The following is a 15,583-nucleotide window of genomic DNA, read 5'->3' as shown; positions in this document are numbered from 1 at the left end:
CAGTAAATGTTAGAAATGTGGTCAAGTCTGCCATCTTCATAGTTGCTGTTCTTTAGCTGTCTTTGACCTTTGAGCACCGTGTGAGGGGACACGAGACGAGGGGATTTCTCAGTAAACATTTATTAATAAGGCACTGTACCAGTTTATTTGTCACAAGCGCATAACCATACATAAAAGCTCTTGTTAGATTTTCTTCCAGTTAGTACAAAGTAGGGCTGCACGATTATGGCCAAAATGATAATCACAATTATTTTTGATCAATATTGAGATCACAATTATTCATAGATTTTAGGGACACAATATAGTTATTGCAGTTTCACATTTAAATCAACAGAGCACTGCTTTTACTTCCATGTTGTGCTACATTCAATATCCTTTTACTTTATTTTTGTCATCTATAGTGGTTATTTGCAAAAAAAAATGTTTTAAATGATTAGGAAATAAATTATTGTATTTTTATTTAATTATTTGCTTTGAATAAAAAAAAACTTGACATTAGTAGTTCTAATTATAATTTATAAGCTGCTTAAAGCTAGTGTTAGGAAGTTAAACAGGTCATAATTCTCTCTCTAATATCTATTTTGTATTGCTGTGAAAACATTTCCTTCAAACAACTGGATTTATTCAAGATTCTCGTCAAAAACTACATTTTACAAATTTACATTTGAATGCATCATGATAGGGTTAAAATTTACCATCGCCCAATATTAATTTTTACCGAGTTGAGCTTGAATGCACCATAATGTGTGCTGTGCTGTCGGCAGACGAGCCGGTCACTGTGATTACTCTGAGCAGCATCATGGGAATGAATTATAATATAATAAGTTTCTGATTAAGTCAGTCGCTCAAAATGGTTTAAGGTTGTTCCTCCACGGCCTATTTTGGACTTGCAGTTGTGACAAATTGCAGCTTTATGTCTTCTTCCCTCACGCTGAAGATCTTCCACACCAACAACATGTTTTGTGTCTATGTGACGTTAGTGACTGTGCCACTGTGTGCCACTGTAAAACCATCACGTGGCGGCTGCACATGTGTGTCTGACCGGCAAAAACTTGGACATATGAATATGAGACTGATGAAAACCAGCAGGCTTCGATCGGCTGCTGATTGACGGTACATCTCTAGCTGTTAGTTCCGGAAGCGTTTGATTCATGCAGCAGAGTTTTCTATGAGCGGAGCATTTTAAATGTCAATATTGCAGTCGATCATATTCATTTATTTGTGAGAAGCAGAAATCGTGATCACGATTAAAACTCGCTAAATTGTGCAGTCCTAGTAAAAAGGAGTTTGAATTGCCAGAAAAAATCTGGTGATTGCAGATCTTGCTCTCCATAACATTCAGATCAAATGTTCATCATCACTGCTAAGATGCCAGGTCTAGATGCCTTTTCAACTAGCTTTTTTTTAAAGTGGAGCTTGCAGGGCATTGAGCGCTGTCTTGATCAGCAGTCTTACTTCCTATGTCTTTACTGGCACACCATTTGGAAACCACCATCTTGCCACAATTATGCACTTTCACTTCTTGCTTTCAGACCTCCTTGAGATTTCATTTGGCTCAATAGTCAGCAGATTCTAATCATAGATTCAGGCGGACTTGATAGACCAATATGACTCCAAACTCCATCCAGTATATCAGGCGCTGTGTTTTCAGACATGCACAAGACAAACTCATCTCTGTTGTGTCTGACCCATTGATGTGAGAGGTGTACAACATCCCCCGCCATGATCTTGAAATTCTACCAAGCACGCTAGCTGGCTCGCAACTCCCACACCAGTGTCACAGGTGATCACATGTAAACCGTTCTGGAGCAGCCGGCTAGACATGATGGATGTCATTACTACTGAAGCTTTAAAGCACCGTGAGGTCAAAGTAGTTGTCACGCTCGAGGTGCAAACGGGCATATTGCACCGGAGGGCCGCCAAGAGAGGCTTGAACTCACTTTATACTCTCATTGAGAGAGCTTTATTATTCCACTTGAACCGTGTGTGTTTTTTCTGCCTCTGCCAGTGAGAGGATAATGATACTGGCCTCTCAAATGGAGTGCTAACTGGTACTTCACTTTTCACATGTTAATCCCACTCACCTGCCTCTCTGGTAATTTTACTGTAGCTTTTTATGTATCCCTGACTTTTGCTTTAGCAGCTTGTTTGCTTTCATACAAGTCTACATGATGGAGACACTTAAAAAACATCCTGTAAATAGAATACAAGTGCTAATGTGCTGTGTTTTTACATAAGCTTAAAACAAGTGCGCAAGATATTTATTCATTGCTGTAAATCTTATGTTTTTTTAATCACTGCTCTCTGCAGTAATGATCAGCAAACAGCTAAAGCGTCACTCTTGTTTTGTCTCCTCACGGTGTTGGAGAGAGTTTGCAGTGCGCTCGTGGTTGCGAGCTGTTGTGGCTGCATCTATATTTAGACATCTTTCTTCCTACGCATTTTCAGGGTTGGTTGTTAAATAAGAAAATCAAATGACGCGCAAAGAGCTCTGTGAGAGAGGGGAGAGCAGGGAGGAAAAGGGGAGGGGAGAATCAAAGCCAATCCACTGGGCTGCTTCTTTTGACATGACAACTGCTGTGTGTGTGTGTGTGTGAGAGAGTGTGTGTCTGTCGGAGGCCTAGGAGAAGACAATGGAGAATGTCGTTCACATGAGAGTGTAGAGGAAACACAACTCTAGCGGCTGTAGCAACGCCGACCCTGTCTCTGTTTCCTTTTTTGTGTGTGTGTGTGTGAGTGGTGTAGTCAATAAGAATGGACTGCATGGTGTGGAAATCAGGAGGGTTGAGCAGTGTAGGCAGGCCTTAATCTATTCTTGAACTGACTCAGGATGAGTTGCATTACATCCTGTAATTTTGAGGTCTGCTGCTACTTCTTTTGTGGAAATGGCTTGCTCCAAATCACAAGGAAGTTAGCACGGTGTGGTTGTAAATGGTTAAATTTGCAGTTGCATGTTGCATGTTGTAGCTATATATACTGTATATTATCTACGTACTACATGCGTGCTATGGTTCCACATACTTTTGTGTGAATAAACAGTAGTATATATCTTTTTGGACACGCCGAGCAGTAATTTACGTCGTCACTTCCTGAGAGCCTCCTTGCCGGTTGGAGACGTGTAACCATGGTAACCCGTGCCAACCTCATGTGACCGAAACGACGATTTGTGAGAATCAAAGTCTGAATTAATTGTGGGAATGCTGATTCGGATTTCTGTATTTTCAGCAAAGCTTCGAAATTAATTTCAGCTGTCAGCATTCACACTTTTCACATTTTCAGCAGGAAATGCATTTTGTAGTTTAAAAACTATATATTCAGCATGTTGAATCGGCGGTGGAGCCCGTCAGTGAGAGGAATCACTCTGATTGGCTGTTCAACTTAAACGAATCAGTGCACGAGAAGAGAAACGGAAGTGAGGAAAGCAAGCAATTCAGTAAAGTCAAATTTTCACTATGACATGGCCATCTGGAATTAAGCAAAGTGGTATATGAAAGTGGTGTGACAACGGCTTGTATATCCACCATACTTGGTCTTCCGGTTTCCCTTTTTGAATGATGAATACAGACTACCTCCGCCCGCTGGTGTGGAGAGGTATTTCCTCTCATGCAGGCACAGAATGTCCGTGCTGACTGGCCGTCGGCTGTGGTCTTTGCGGTGTGTTCAAAGGCTACTTGTCGGCCAAGACAAAGGTCACGTGAGACGACACAACAGTCGGCCTTCATCGCCGCTAGTTCTTTGATGTCGGGTTGGTGTGGGTGGGCCTTGAAGCCTAAAGACCAACAAGTCTGTTTGTGTGTAGGTTGTAGCCAGGGACATACACTAACCCTGCACAACCTTACTACAGAGAGTTGGAGGCCACTCTATCACCTCCTCACCCCCCAGCCCCTAGCCCAACGAAGGGGTCAACTTGCACTGGTGGTAACAATGATGGAGGAGGGGCGGCAGGCCATTGTCTGTCAACCATATACATTCACCCCCCCCCAGAAGTCCATGTGACCTGGCCTCTATATAACTAGGCCTGCCTGGCTCCATTGTGCTTTTGACATTTATGTGAGGATAGAATTGTGCATCAGCCATTAAACATCAGTCTACTCAACACAGTGTTCTTGCATGATCCTGTATAAAACATGCCCTTGAAACCAGTATTAAAAGTAGCCTTAGATTTGCATTATCTTCCAGCTCCAGTGCTACTGTTGCTACTGACAAACTCTATGTTGACTAGGACACTGACTGGAGCTGCCACCAGTAACAACAGGAACCTACAGGCGGCTACAACCAAAGGATCCCTGCTCTTGTTGTGTACCTTTGTTGCTAATAGTGATACTATTGTGTAGAGATATGATTATTCTGCTAAGCATAGGCGCAGTTTGAACTTTAAGGTTGGGGGTTCACAAAAACAAAAAATCTAGAGGAAATGTGATGTGTACGTAGAGAGGTCTAATGTATTGGGATGCCTGTAGCCTACATATTACAATCAGTTTGATGTTTGTTTCTATTTATTCCTGTCGTTCGCTTTGAAAGCGCCGCAACTGACGAGGAACGGCTGATTTGTGAAGTTGAAATGAGGAGTTATCTGATACGATGCCTCCTCATTTCACTACAAACACCTAAATAAGGTGACGGCTGGCTGGAGGGAGATCGCCTGAAAATTTACATAGGGTACTGTTGGCTGTATTGTATATCATTTTCAGTAAATATCACAATATAAAACCTGTTTTCTCTTTAAAAAACACAAACGTCAGAAGATAAGTTCTTCTCCTCTAGTCTGATCTTGACCTGCAGTGAGCCCCCTGAACCAACGCAAACTGTGCCTGTGCTGCTAAGCAAATGTCTGTCAAAGGCATATAAGAATGCCTGGATTTTGTTTGGGCCTTTGATGATCAATAGCTAATATGACACAAGGCGTAGGAATGCTTCACCGAGCCCGTTCTGACGGCAAGAAACATGAGCGTTTTCAGTCTGAGAGAAACGAATTGACCTTCCTGTGCAAATATCATTTTCTGGGATAGAAGCGTCGTCTCTCAGTTCTCTGATACTATCCTTCGGCAGGTGCGCCAAAAAGTGTCCGTGTCAGCAAGAGAGCCTTGATAAAACAATTGGAACAGTGGGATCTGCTCCCCGAGTCTGCTGTGTCAGGCAGGCAGGCCGCTGCTGGGACTCCTCTCTCTCTCTCTCTCCCCTCCTCTCTGGCGGCTGACACCACTGGCTGTCACTCATCTCCCGGGCCGTTGCCATGGTGTTGTTTAGCTGCGCTGACAGGTGGGCTCTGACGCCATTTCTCCTCCTCCCACCTCCAGGCCACACGTCAAACGCTGCTTTCTCCACTCTGCACCAAAAATAATATGCAGGGGGGGGGGGCTGTCATTATCTGTCGGTTTGTTGATGTTCTTGACTTTGCTATCGGCACACATTACTGATATCAGTGAGGGACTTGTGTATCTCTACCCACCTTATTTATTTAGGATGGTAATGGGTAAAGTGAATGCTCTGCATGTGACCGGAGATAAAAACATGTTATGTTGCTACTACAGTTATTGTCCAACATGATGACATTTTGTATGTTAAGACGTATTGTGTCTGAGCTTTGTGTACGGGAAAATCCCACTGAAATGTTGCTGACGACTCAGAAGAGGGGTTGCTAGGTAACCTGACGTCACAGGACTGCACTAGTGTATAGGGGGTAAAACGGGAAGCTAGCTCGTTATTAGCCACATCGAGTAGAGGCCTCTCACTGCTGGGCAATGCTAGTCCAGAAACAATTCAGACACTTGATGAGAGCTCTCTATAATCTGTGAGGCTCAGAGTGGTGGTTTGTAATGGATTGCATAGAAAATGTGTCACAGCTTCACATTGTTCAGTGTCCCGTCTACTTGCATGATTGGCTACTAGTACATTTGCATGTGTGCTCATGGATATATCTCTCTATCTATCTCTCTCTATGGGGGGGGGGGGGGGGGGGGGGGATTAGGGCGTTACAGTTGCTCTTGTATAAACAAAGAAATGCAAATAGAAATAAAGGAGTTTGTAAAATGTAAATGATGTGTGTAATGCTACAATATGTACATAATGCTACGATATAAACACAATATATGTTAAGAAATATAAGTAAGTACTAAAATTAAAAATAAGAAAATGATAATTTGCTTTAAGACGCATTAAATAACCACAGTGCAAATAAGTAAATACAAAAATGCTGAGAAGTGGGATCTATTAAGTGTGTTATAAATATAATATATGCCAGAATGGTATAAATAAGAAATTAATACGAATATTTCTTCAAATGTACAGTATAAATGCAGTATTAATGACAGTATTGCACAGTTGAATTATTGCACAAATTATTGTACAGTTGTACAAATGTGTATAAATGACAAGCCGAGCGAGCTGCCTATTTCTTATTGAGCTCGAAGGGAAGGTCAAATGCATGCAACTAAAAGGAGGTTCAAACAGCAGGGCACCACATTACACCACTTCAATGTTTGTCTTTTTATATATGTTTTTATGCTTTTTGAGAAAAGATTGTGTAGGCAATGACATGCATTTATTTTCCTCTGGACCAATCAGCTTTTATGACATGGTCTGGCCTGTAAGATTTTGAAAACATCACATTTTTATCAATTTACATTCAATAATGCATGCTGTTTTATAATACTCTTGAGTGCGACTGATAATAGCTGAGTAATTGCAGCACTGAAAAGCTGCAGTCAGACTCGACACGGAGAGCATTTACTCCCTTTCCATCCTCTTTCATCTCCGTGGCCCTCAGTGGAGAGGCTTTTGTTAGCTGCCTTTTTTACATCCCAAGGCCACACTTTTACTGAGAGCAGCGTGGCTGTATGAGTTTCTGTCTGGGTTGAAGAGTAGTGGATGTGTCACGGAAGAACGTTGAATGAGCTGAGAAAAGACGCTCGCTCCTCATTGTCGCTCCGGCACTGGAGAGGTGCGCGGCGGGGTCGAGAGCTTGCCGGTGCCGCACACAGCTCATCTGAAGGTGCTGCTGCCTGCTGTAATGGACTCTCACAGATAGACGGCGAGATAAGGAGACACATTATACGGCAGTGCCGGGCTGCACAACGCGGGCCGCTGCAAGCCAACACCACGGTGTTCATTGTGATACTTACTCACAGGACCACTGCACTTGACATTGGCTTTGAAAGTCTCACAGCTTTTATATGTCGTTGAATATGAGTGTGATTTGAGATGGTGACAGGTGTGACTTTCGAGCACAGCTGGGTTCTGGGATGTTCTGGTAATGTTAACTGATGCGTCATGAGACACTACAGCAAAGGTCTTTTAGTCATTAATGTGCTGATTAGCAGATGCAAGCCTCAAGGGGAAGATCGTAGGGGGGGTTAATGTGCGTCAGTGAGCTACTACCCTAAGCGTTGTTCTTCTTCTTCCCCTCTTCATTCACTCCCCCTGCTTCATCAGCATCGCCACCAGATACAAGTGGAAGGAAAGCTCACACAGGAATATTTTTATTATGGCTGTCAATTGATTAAAATATTTAATGACGATTAATTGCATGATTGTCCGTAGTTAATGGTGATAAATCACAAATTAATCGCACATCATTTATCTGTTCACAATGTACCTTAAAGGCATTTGTCAAGTATTTAATACTCTTATCAACATGTGAGTGGGCAAATATGCTTGTTGTATGTTCTGTATATACTGTATTTATTATTGGAAATCAATTAACAACACAAAACAATGACAAATATTGTCCAGAAACCCTCACAGGTAATGCATTTAGCATAACAAAAATATGCTCAAATCATAACAAACTCAAGCCCAACAGGCTACAACAGCTGTCAGTGTGCTGACTTGACTATGAAATGTCCCAAAACTTAATGTGATTATCATAAAGTGAGCATGTCTGTAAAGGGGAGACTTGTGGGTACCCATAGAGCCCATTTTCATTCACATAGCTTGAGGTCAGAGGTAAGGGACCCCTTTGAAAATGGCAGTTTTTCCTTGCCAAAATGTAGCATAAATTTGGAGCGTTACTAACCTCTTTCCCGACAAGCTAGTATGACATGCTTGGTACCAATGGATTCCTTAGGTTTTCTATTTTCATATGATGTAGCTTCAAAACTGAGCCCGCTACAACCTATAAATTAATAATAAATTATAAAATAATGCTTTTAAGAAATTAGTGGCGTTAAAATGTACTTGCGTTAACGTGTTATTATGGCGGTAACTTTGACAGCCCAACTTTTTATGGCATAGATGCATATTTTGTGACTAAAGTTGCATTTCCGCTCCATGTTTTTTTTCAGAGCTGGTGATGAAAAGAAAGCCCAGTGCCTCTGAAACTAGCTGGACAAACTGACTGGTCATATGGCACTTTTCTTCCGTCATTATGTCACCGACCGAGCTGCTTCCTCTTTCCAAATGCACTTGTTTTGCTGTGCCAGCAGCACCGCAGATGCTCTCATTAGATGACCAGCTCATTGTTCCTCTGCATGATAATAGCTGTTCACATCTAATTAACTTGTGTCTTGTGCACTAGTGGGGGCACTGGGAAATCGGGTTAAACAAACACTGGAATCGTTAATGCAGGTACATCGAGTTCAGTATGGAGTAATGCATGCATCAACCTTTATTCTATTGAAGAGGCATCTGCTGATGGAACATATATAGTAGTTTGTGTCAGCTGGGATGATGAATGTAAAATGTAATGTCACTTTTGTAGAAGCAACAGTAGTCTGTAGTGTTACTGCTCCAAAGAGCTACTTAGTCTGTGTGGTATTGCAGTAAAACCCACATACTGCATAATTTCTGTGTCATCTCACTGCCAACAATAACAGAGGTGTGACAGTGAAGGCCTGTAGCTCCTAGCACGCTGTGAGTCTCCCCCCTCTAACCTGCCCCTCCCATCTGAGCAGTGTTTCTCTATTGCTCCCTGCAGGTGAAGCTGATGAAATACATCTGTAAACAGCTGCAGTGCAAGCAGAAAGTGCCAGAGACGGAGAGGCCCGAGGCCCTGGACAGCTACCCGCACTTACGAGACTGGCTACGCACCATCAACCTGCGACCAGAGCTCATCGAGGTAGGTGTTGTTGTTTTGTGTGAATATCTCTCTCTCTCTCTCTCTCTCTCTCTCTCTCTTTGTCTCTCCGGCTTGGGTGACTGTGTTTGTGTCACATTTATGAGGATTCAGTATGTGTACACAGTCCTCCGCTCACATGTGCATGAGGAATACTCGACCAGTGACCATCAAAATGTCTTTCTAAAAGAGGACCTCCGTCATTCTTATCGTCATGATATTTTAAGCTGCAAACAGTAGCAACAAATCTGAGCATGAACTGATTAATATTGGGGGGGAAAATAAAGCTTTCTTCCACAGTTTTTTCATGTTTCATGAGACTGCTCACTTTATCACTCAGGCAAGATTGGCTAAAAATCTAGTTCTCAGCCTGACATTTATATCTCTGTGTCATGTTCTGAGGAAGGAGATTGCCTTTTATTCAAGTGTGTGAGGAATTTCTACATGAGGAAAGTCTCAAATATCTTTAAGAGAGGTCTTTACCAGATTAATTCTGTCTTTATTGGAGTGGAATATTTGTCGAAATTTGTATGTGAATTGAAAATATCTAAGTGCGTTTAATTCTTAAACCCTTGCTGCAGATTCCAAATGTACTGTATTGCTCAGTCTATTAAAATTCTTTTAATTTGTATGCCCGTTATAATGGCCCTCTTATATTTTCTTCATAAGGATGATAATCTCTTTCTGCAGGTGAGAGAAGCACAGCTGACTGTAATTTTAAGCTGATCAGCAAATAATAAATGCGACATTGTGTGTTGTCAGTCGTTGTTAAATTGGAAAGCTCAGTTTAGAGTCAATCTATGAAAACGATGTGATGAATGACACCAAAAAGCAGCACTAAAGGAATGGTTCGGGTGATTTGAAGTGGGGTTGTATGAGGTACTTATCCATAGTCAGTGTAGAACCTACCTGATAGGTTAGTTTGTTTGTGTTATTGTGGGATTTTTGGTGAATCCAAACTAACCAAAGTCCCACAATAACACACAAACTAACCGATTGAGGAAGCAGTTGACCAGCAACTCCTCTGTTCTGCGAGGTCAAATTACAGTTTTTTTTCAATGGAGTCTTGTGGCTTTGGCAAGAGCATAGATAATGGCTTTAGTTCCCGTTGGAAACATAGACTGTATAGCTGTCTCACAGCAAGGTAAACTAACGAAAATATTCTAAATATTGTGTATATTTAAACTCATGGTGGCAGTGTTGGCCTTGTGGGAGGTGACTCTTAGATTAAGAGCCTGAGTTTAGTAATATGTTTAACATGTGTTGGTCCCCGAGTAGAACACAGACTCTCCCTCCAACTGACCTCTTTGTTGAAATGTGAGGGCCCTAACAGAGATATTTCCTACAGAAAACACCTTCATCAATACATTTGATATGGGGCTGTCAAAGTTAACGCGCTAATGCAAATTTGTTTTGACGCCACTAATTTCTTTAACGCATTAACACAACTTTCAATTTTCAGGTTGGAGCGGGCTCAGTTTTAAAGATAGAGTGAAGATGCTGGCATCATATGAAACTAGAACATTTAAGGAATCCATTGATACTTACTAGCTCATCGTGTAGGAGGCTAAATAACGCTCCAAACTTATGGTAAATTGCGAGGAAAAATTGGCATGGCCATTTTCAAAGGGGTCCCTTGACCTCTCACAGCGAGATGTGAATAAAAATGGGTTATATGGGTACCCACAAGTCTCCCCTTTACAGACATGCCCACTTTATGATAATCACATGCAGTCAGTACACTGACAGCTGTTGCTGCCTGTTGGGCTTGAGTTTGCCTTGTTTTGAGCATATTTTTTTATGCTCAATGCAGTACCTGTGAGGGCCTCTGGACAATATTTGTCATTATTTTGTGTTGTTAATTGATTTCCAGTAATAAATATATACATACATTTGCATAAAGAAAGCATATCTGCCCCCTCCCATGTTGAGAGTATTAAATACTTGACAAATCTCCCTTTAAGGTACATTTTGAACAGAAAAAATATGCTAATTAATTTGCAATTAATCACGATTAACTATATCATGCGATTAATTGTGATTAAATATTTTAATCGCATGACATTCCTATTCTAAACATACTAAAAATCAAACATTTCTCTCTGTCTGCTGCTAAAAACGAGGTTATCTTTGATCACGTGGAAACTACTTTATCTTGTTCTGACTTCTGAGATAACAGCTGGTTTGAGATCCACTATTAAAGATAGTATTGCGTTGCACTAAATATGCTCATGCCTTTGCATAAGGAAACTACAGTGTTAGCAGTTGAAGTGCTCTTTACTAAGAGTGACTTCCACTTCTACTTAAACCAGCACCCAAAAACTTTGCACACCTGATTAAAAAAAGCATCAAATGCACGCATTTCCTTATTCTGCAAGTGTAGTGCGATTCTCATTCCACCATGATTTGTTTGATTTAGTTGTAATTTCCTCTCCTTCCACCGGTTCCCCTTCCTGCGAAGCTGTAAACTCTCTTAATCCCTCTCTCATCTACTGTATGTTTGCATTGTTCTTGTCTGTTTGTCTTTTGTTGTGTGACCTAACTGTAACCTGCTTATTTTAAATGTTTCTGCTCTTGTTATTCTTTAATATGTCCCAAGCTAGTGCACGCTTTTTGTTTTGCTTTACTGCACTTGTTCCATATCTGATTATTTGTCTTGTGTTTTGTCATATCTGTCATGCTCGGTGCTCTTGTTTGCTTTCCAGTCTAAACCTCACCACCTTCCCTTCAAAGAGTTTTCTGATAGCATAGTAAAAGCGCTCATTTGTATGTGTTGTATACCGACTGGGATTTCCCAAAAGATGTAGAGCTGTCATGCCGTGTCGATGACCCATTTAGATCAAACATTATTAGATTGAGATTTCTACTGTGTGCGTCTCCTCACTCTATATACTATGAGGGCTGGATTATGTAATGGCTGGTCCAAAAACATTAAAATGATTATATGTAGTTGTTGTTTTTTAAACCTGGAATCCAGCCTCTCTGCTGCTCCCGTGCTGCAACTGGCAGTGAGGTGTTGCATAATGCTATACAAGCATGTGGATGCCATGTTGGCAAGCTTCTTAAATGGTCACGTGTCTCTCTCTGTGAACTAATTAATGTTGTCTGCGGCTTTGCTAAGCAGCCTTACTGTATCTCGATCAACTCGCTACACGAAACAGGTTGTAAATGCATGTTGAGCATTGCCAATGTGAGATAGAAACGTCCCTAAATTATAAAAAAAATGACCAAAAATAGGATTTAAATGTATATAGGGCATGGCGATAATTCAATATGATAATTTATCATCTTTCAATGGAATCGTATCGTGATGAAATCATATATTGGGATGTCTTTATACACAATTACGTCGTCTAAATTGATAATAAAAAGCGCATACTGACTCAAATTTCTCAGAAAATCTGATCAAATTCAGGTAAATCAAACTATTGTCTTAGTCTGATTACTCTGTATTTGTGAGCGTGCATGTAAACATAGTTGGTGTATAGCTGGAAATATTCATTCATTGTTTTCAATGTAATTTCACTCGAAACTGTTTTGTTCATTTTACACTAAACTTCTTAATTAAATTAGAAAGTATTCCATACTTTTCATTTGTCAAGTATTTAATTCACACAGGAGTATACAAAAATAGGCTTTACCATGTGCTTGTTTCATATTGACTATTTATTTATTTAACTATTAGAACACGTGCTATATCGTGATATATATCGTTATCAAGATATGAAATTACTAAGGCTGTCAATCGATTAAAATATTGAATCATGATTAATCGCATGAATCGTCCATAGTTAATCACGAATAAAAAAAATTGTATCTGTTCAAAATGTACCTTAAAAGGATTTTTGTCAAGTATTTAATACTCTTATCAACATAGGAGTGGGCAAATATGCTTGCTTTATGCAAATGTATGTATATACTGATTACTGGAAATCAATTAACACAAAACAATGACAAATATTATACAGAAACCCTCACAGGTACTGTATTTAGCATAAGATATATAATATACAGTATATATATATATAAAGAAATTAGTGGCATTAAAATTATTTTGCCTATATCGTGATAAAATATTTTAGCCATATCGCCCAGCACTAAATGTACATTTAGCCTGAGTGCATTTCTCTGTTTGTATGATAACCTTGAGAGGTGCATTCATTCATTAAAGGCCCGAGCATTCAGCTATCTAACTACAGTATGTACATTATATTCTGAGACTTCTAAAATACCAAACACTATGAAGCCCATATTAACTAAAACCCACTTGACTTAAAGTGTAGACTCAATAACCATGTGATGTTAATTGCTGTGTACGCGTCCGTACATAGCAATCCTGACCAATAACACTGTATCAAGGAGGCCGCAGTACAGCGATCATGTATGCAAGCTATGCTGTTCATGGTGCTAAAATTGTAACGTTATTATGAGTGAGTAGGTGGGAGGGGAGCGCAGAGGGCCCACAGCCACTTTTGAATATCACATCACTCACCCTTGTGCGTCTGCGTTTGTGTGTGTGTGTGTGTGTGTGTGTGTGTGTGTGTGCTTCCTTTTGCTTACAGTGTACACACGAGTGTGGGAGGTTGCCCTAGTTTTCTGATCAGTGTTTGCCCCTCTCAGAGCAAAGGGTTTAACCTGACTGATAAGAGACTGCGTACTTCCCATGACAGAAAAACATCCTAAACTCACTTGACTATCTCCTGTTTCCTTCTGTGATCCACAATCTGTCTTGTGTGCTGTCATTTTGCCAACTGTCCGAGTAACTGAACATTAAATAAACAGTTAATACCTCAGGCTTGTAGGTCTGTATCCATACAGCTTCAGTTTCTGTCTTTTAACCCCTGGTCCTCAGCTGTTCTCTTCTATTCAACTACTCCGATTGTGGTGTAACCAATGGAAATGAGAGGAAACAGAGATGGGAGTATCTTAGGAATTGTTCTTACATGTACGCCATATTAGCAATGGATCTTCCTTTATAAGAGACATATTGTGAAAAACTCACATTTTCAGTGCTTGTGCACCTACATTTTAGTGCCTACCAACCCACAAACTGGAATAAGAAAAGCCAGTTTTTTGTGGGCTACCTAGATCAGAAAACATGTCATTCAACAAGCCATTTTATTTGGCTCTCCTTCCTATGTAGAATATACCAATATGCAAAGGTGCACCATATTTTTCTCGTAAGCCAATCAGAGCGGACTAGGTTTTTTCAGGAGGGGAACTTAAAGAGACAGGTGCTAAAAGGGAGCGTTTCAGACAGAGAGTGAATACAGGTATATTCAGACAAACAGGTGTGATAACAATAATGTCTTTTTTTTAACATTAAAGCATATGAACTAGGGATGTGACGGTGAGGACAGACACTTTCACTTTCAGTTTGTAGCTTCTGTCGTCCAACTATGTTTTGATAAAATGGGGCTGATGTGAAAATCACCTAAATGGGTTGTTTTTCTATAAAAAAAGCAAAACAACATTGGCCAAATAATGTAATCAGTGTATGCCTGAACACTGTGTAACACCGACTACCGCGGCAATGTAAGGGCAAAAATACAATTTACATTTAAAGTGTAACTTCACCCCCAGTCTGAGCCTAACTCCACCTACTGCATCATTTTGAAAAATGCAAAAAAAAAAAAAAATGGCCAAGGGGCTGAGAGGAGGGAAGGGTGCGGGGTGGGTGGGCTGATGTGCAAGGCAGGAATTTCTCAGTGACCTCTGATAAGAGGATGTTAACATTCTTTTTTATGTAAATGTCATGACATAGATTAGACAAGAGAGTCCCTACTAGTCGACTGTATGTCAGCATTGGTCTTGAAAGGTTGGCTGATTTAATACAGTAGGTGACATTGAGCCATTTTCAAAAATTCATTCATTTCTATAAATTTGGAAATAAATGTCAATATTAACACCAGCATTGATGTGTTTCATCACAATGTGGTCATGTCATTTAGTTTAGAGCTCAAACTATAAGTGTGTAGTATCTCTTTAAGTTAGTTTTAGTACTGTGGCATGCAAACATAATGTCATAATCTGCTACTGAAAATCAACAAGTACGGATCTCAAAATAACACTGTTTAGTGTTTTTTTAAGTTGTTATAAATGTAATTCCCCACTCTTAATTTGTTGCTGAAGTATCTGTAGCTAACAAGGGCCAAGGCTTTCTTTATTAATCTAATGTCATTGTTGATTTTGAGCACCGGTTTAAAAACCTCATCTAGTACCCTGTTGCTATCTCCCAATAGTGCTGCATCTTGTTGTCTCTTCATTGTTGGTTCACATTATAATGGCTAATGTGACAAATTGTCAATTACTCTATGTCAATTATTAAGTAGCTTCTTGCTTGTCACATAATGAGGACCTATATCTTCTCAGTTTGGGGAAAAATGTGATTGACAATTCAACCAGTGTGTTCAGTCCTAGCACCCTGTCATGTATCTGTGTCTTGCCTGAGTGTTATTTTCTGAATTTGTGGTGCTACCCAGTCTGCCTCCCACTCTGATCTCGCCTTACTAATATAATCCTCTACTTGCA

The 15,583-nt window shown here is 40.3% G+C and overlaps 1 protein-coding gene across 1 annotated transcript in view; it reads left to right on the top strand.

Annotated features, from left to right (window-relative positions):
• ksr1a (kinase suppressor of ras 1a) overlaps positions 1 to 15,583 on the top strand; it is a 39,435-nt gene that overhangs the window by 5,095 nt on the left and 18,757 nt on the right. Inside the window, 1 exon segment of the mRNA XM_037748633.1 lies at positions 8,915 to 9,055. Coding sequence (XP_037604561.1) covers positions 8,915 to 9,055 — 141 coding nt within the window.

The sequence above is a fragment of the Sebastes umbrosus genome, chromosome 17 (genome assembly GCF_015220745.1).
Source record: "Sebastes umbrosus isolate fSebUmb1 chromosome 17, fSebUmb1.pri, whole genome shotgun sequence".
In the NCBI taxonomy this organism is placed as follows: domain Eukaryota; kingdom Metazoa; phylum Chordata; class Actinopteri; order Perciformes; family Sebastidae; genus Sebastes; species Sebastes umbrosus.
This window is presented reverse-complemented; position numbering and strand designations above follow the sequence as displayed.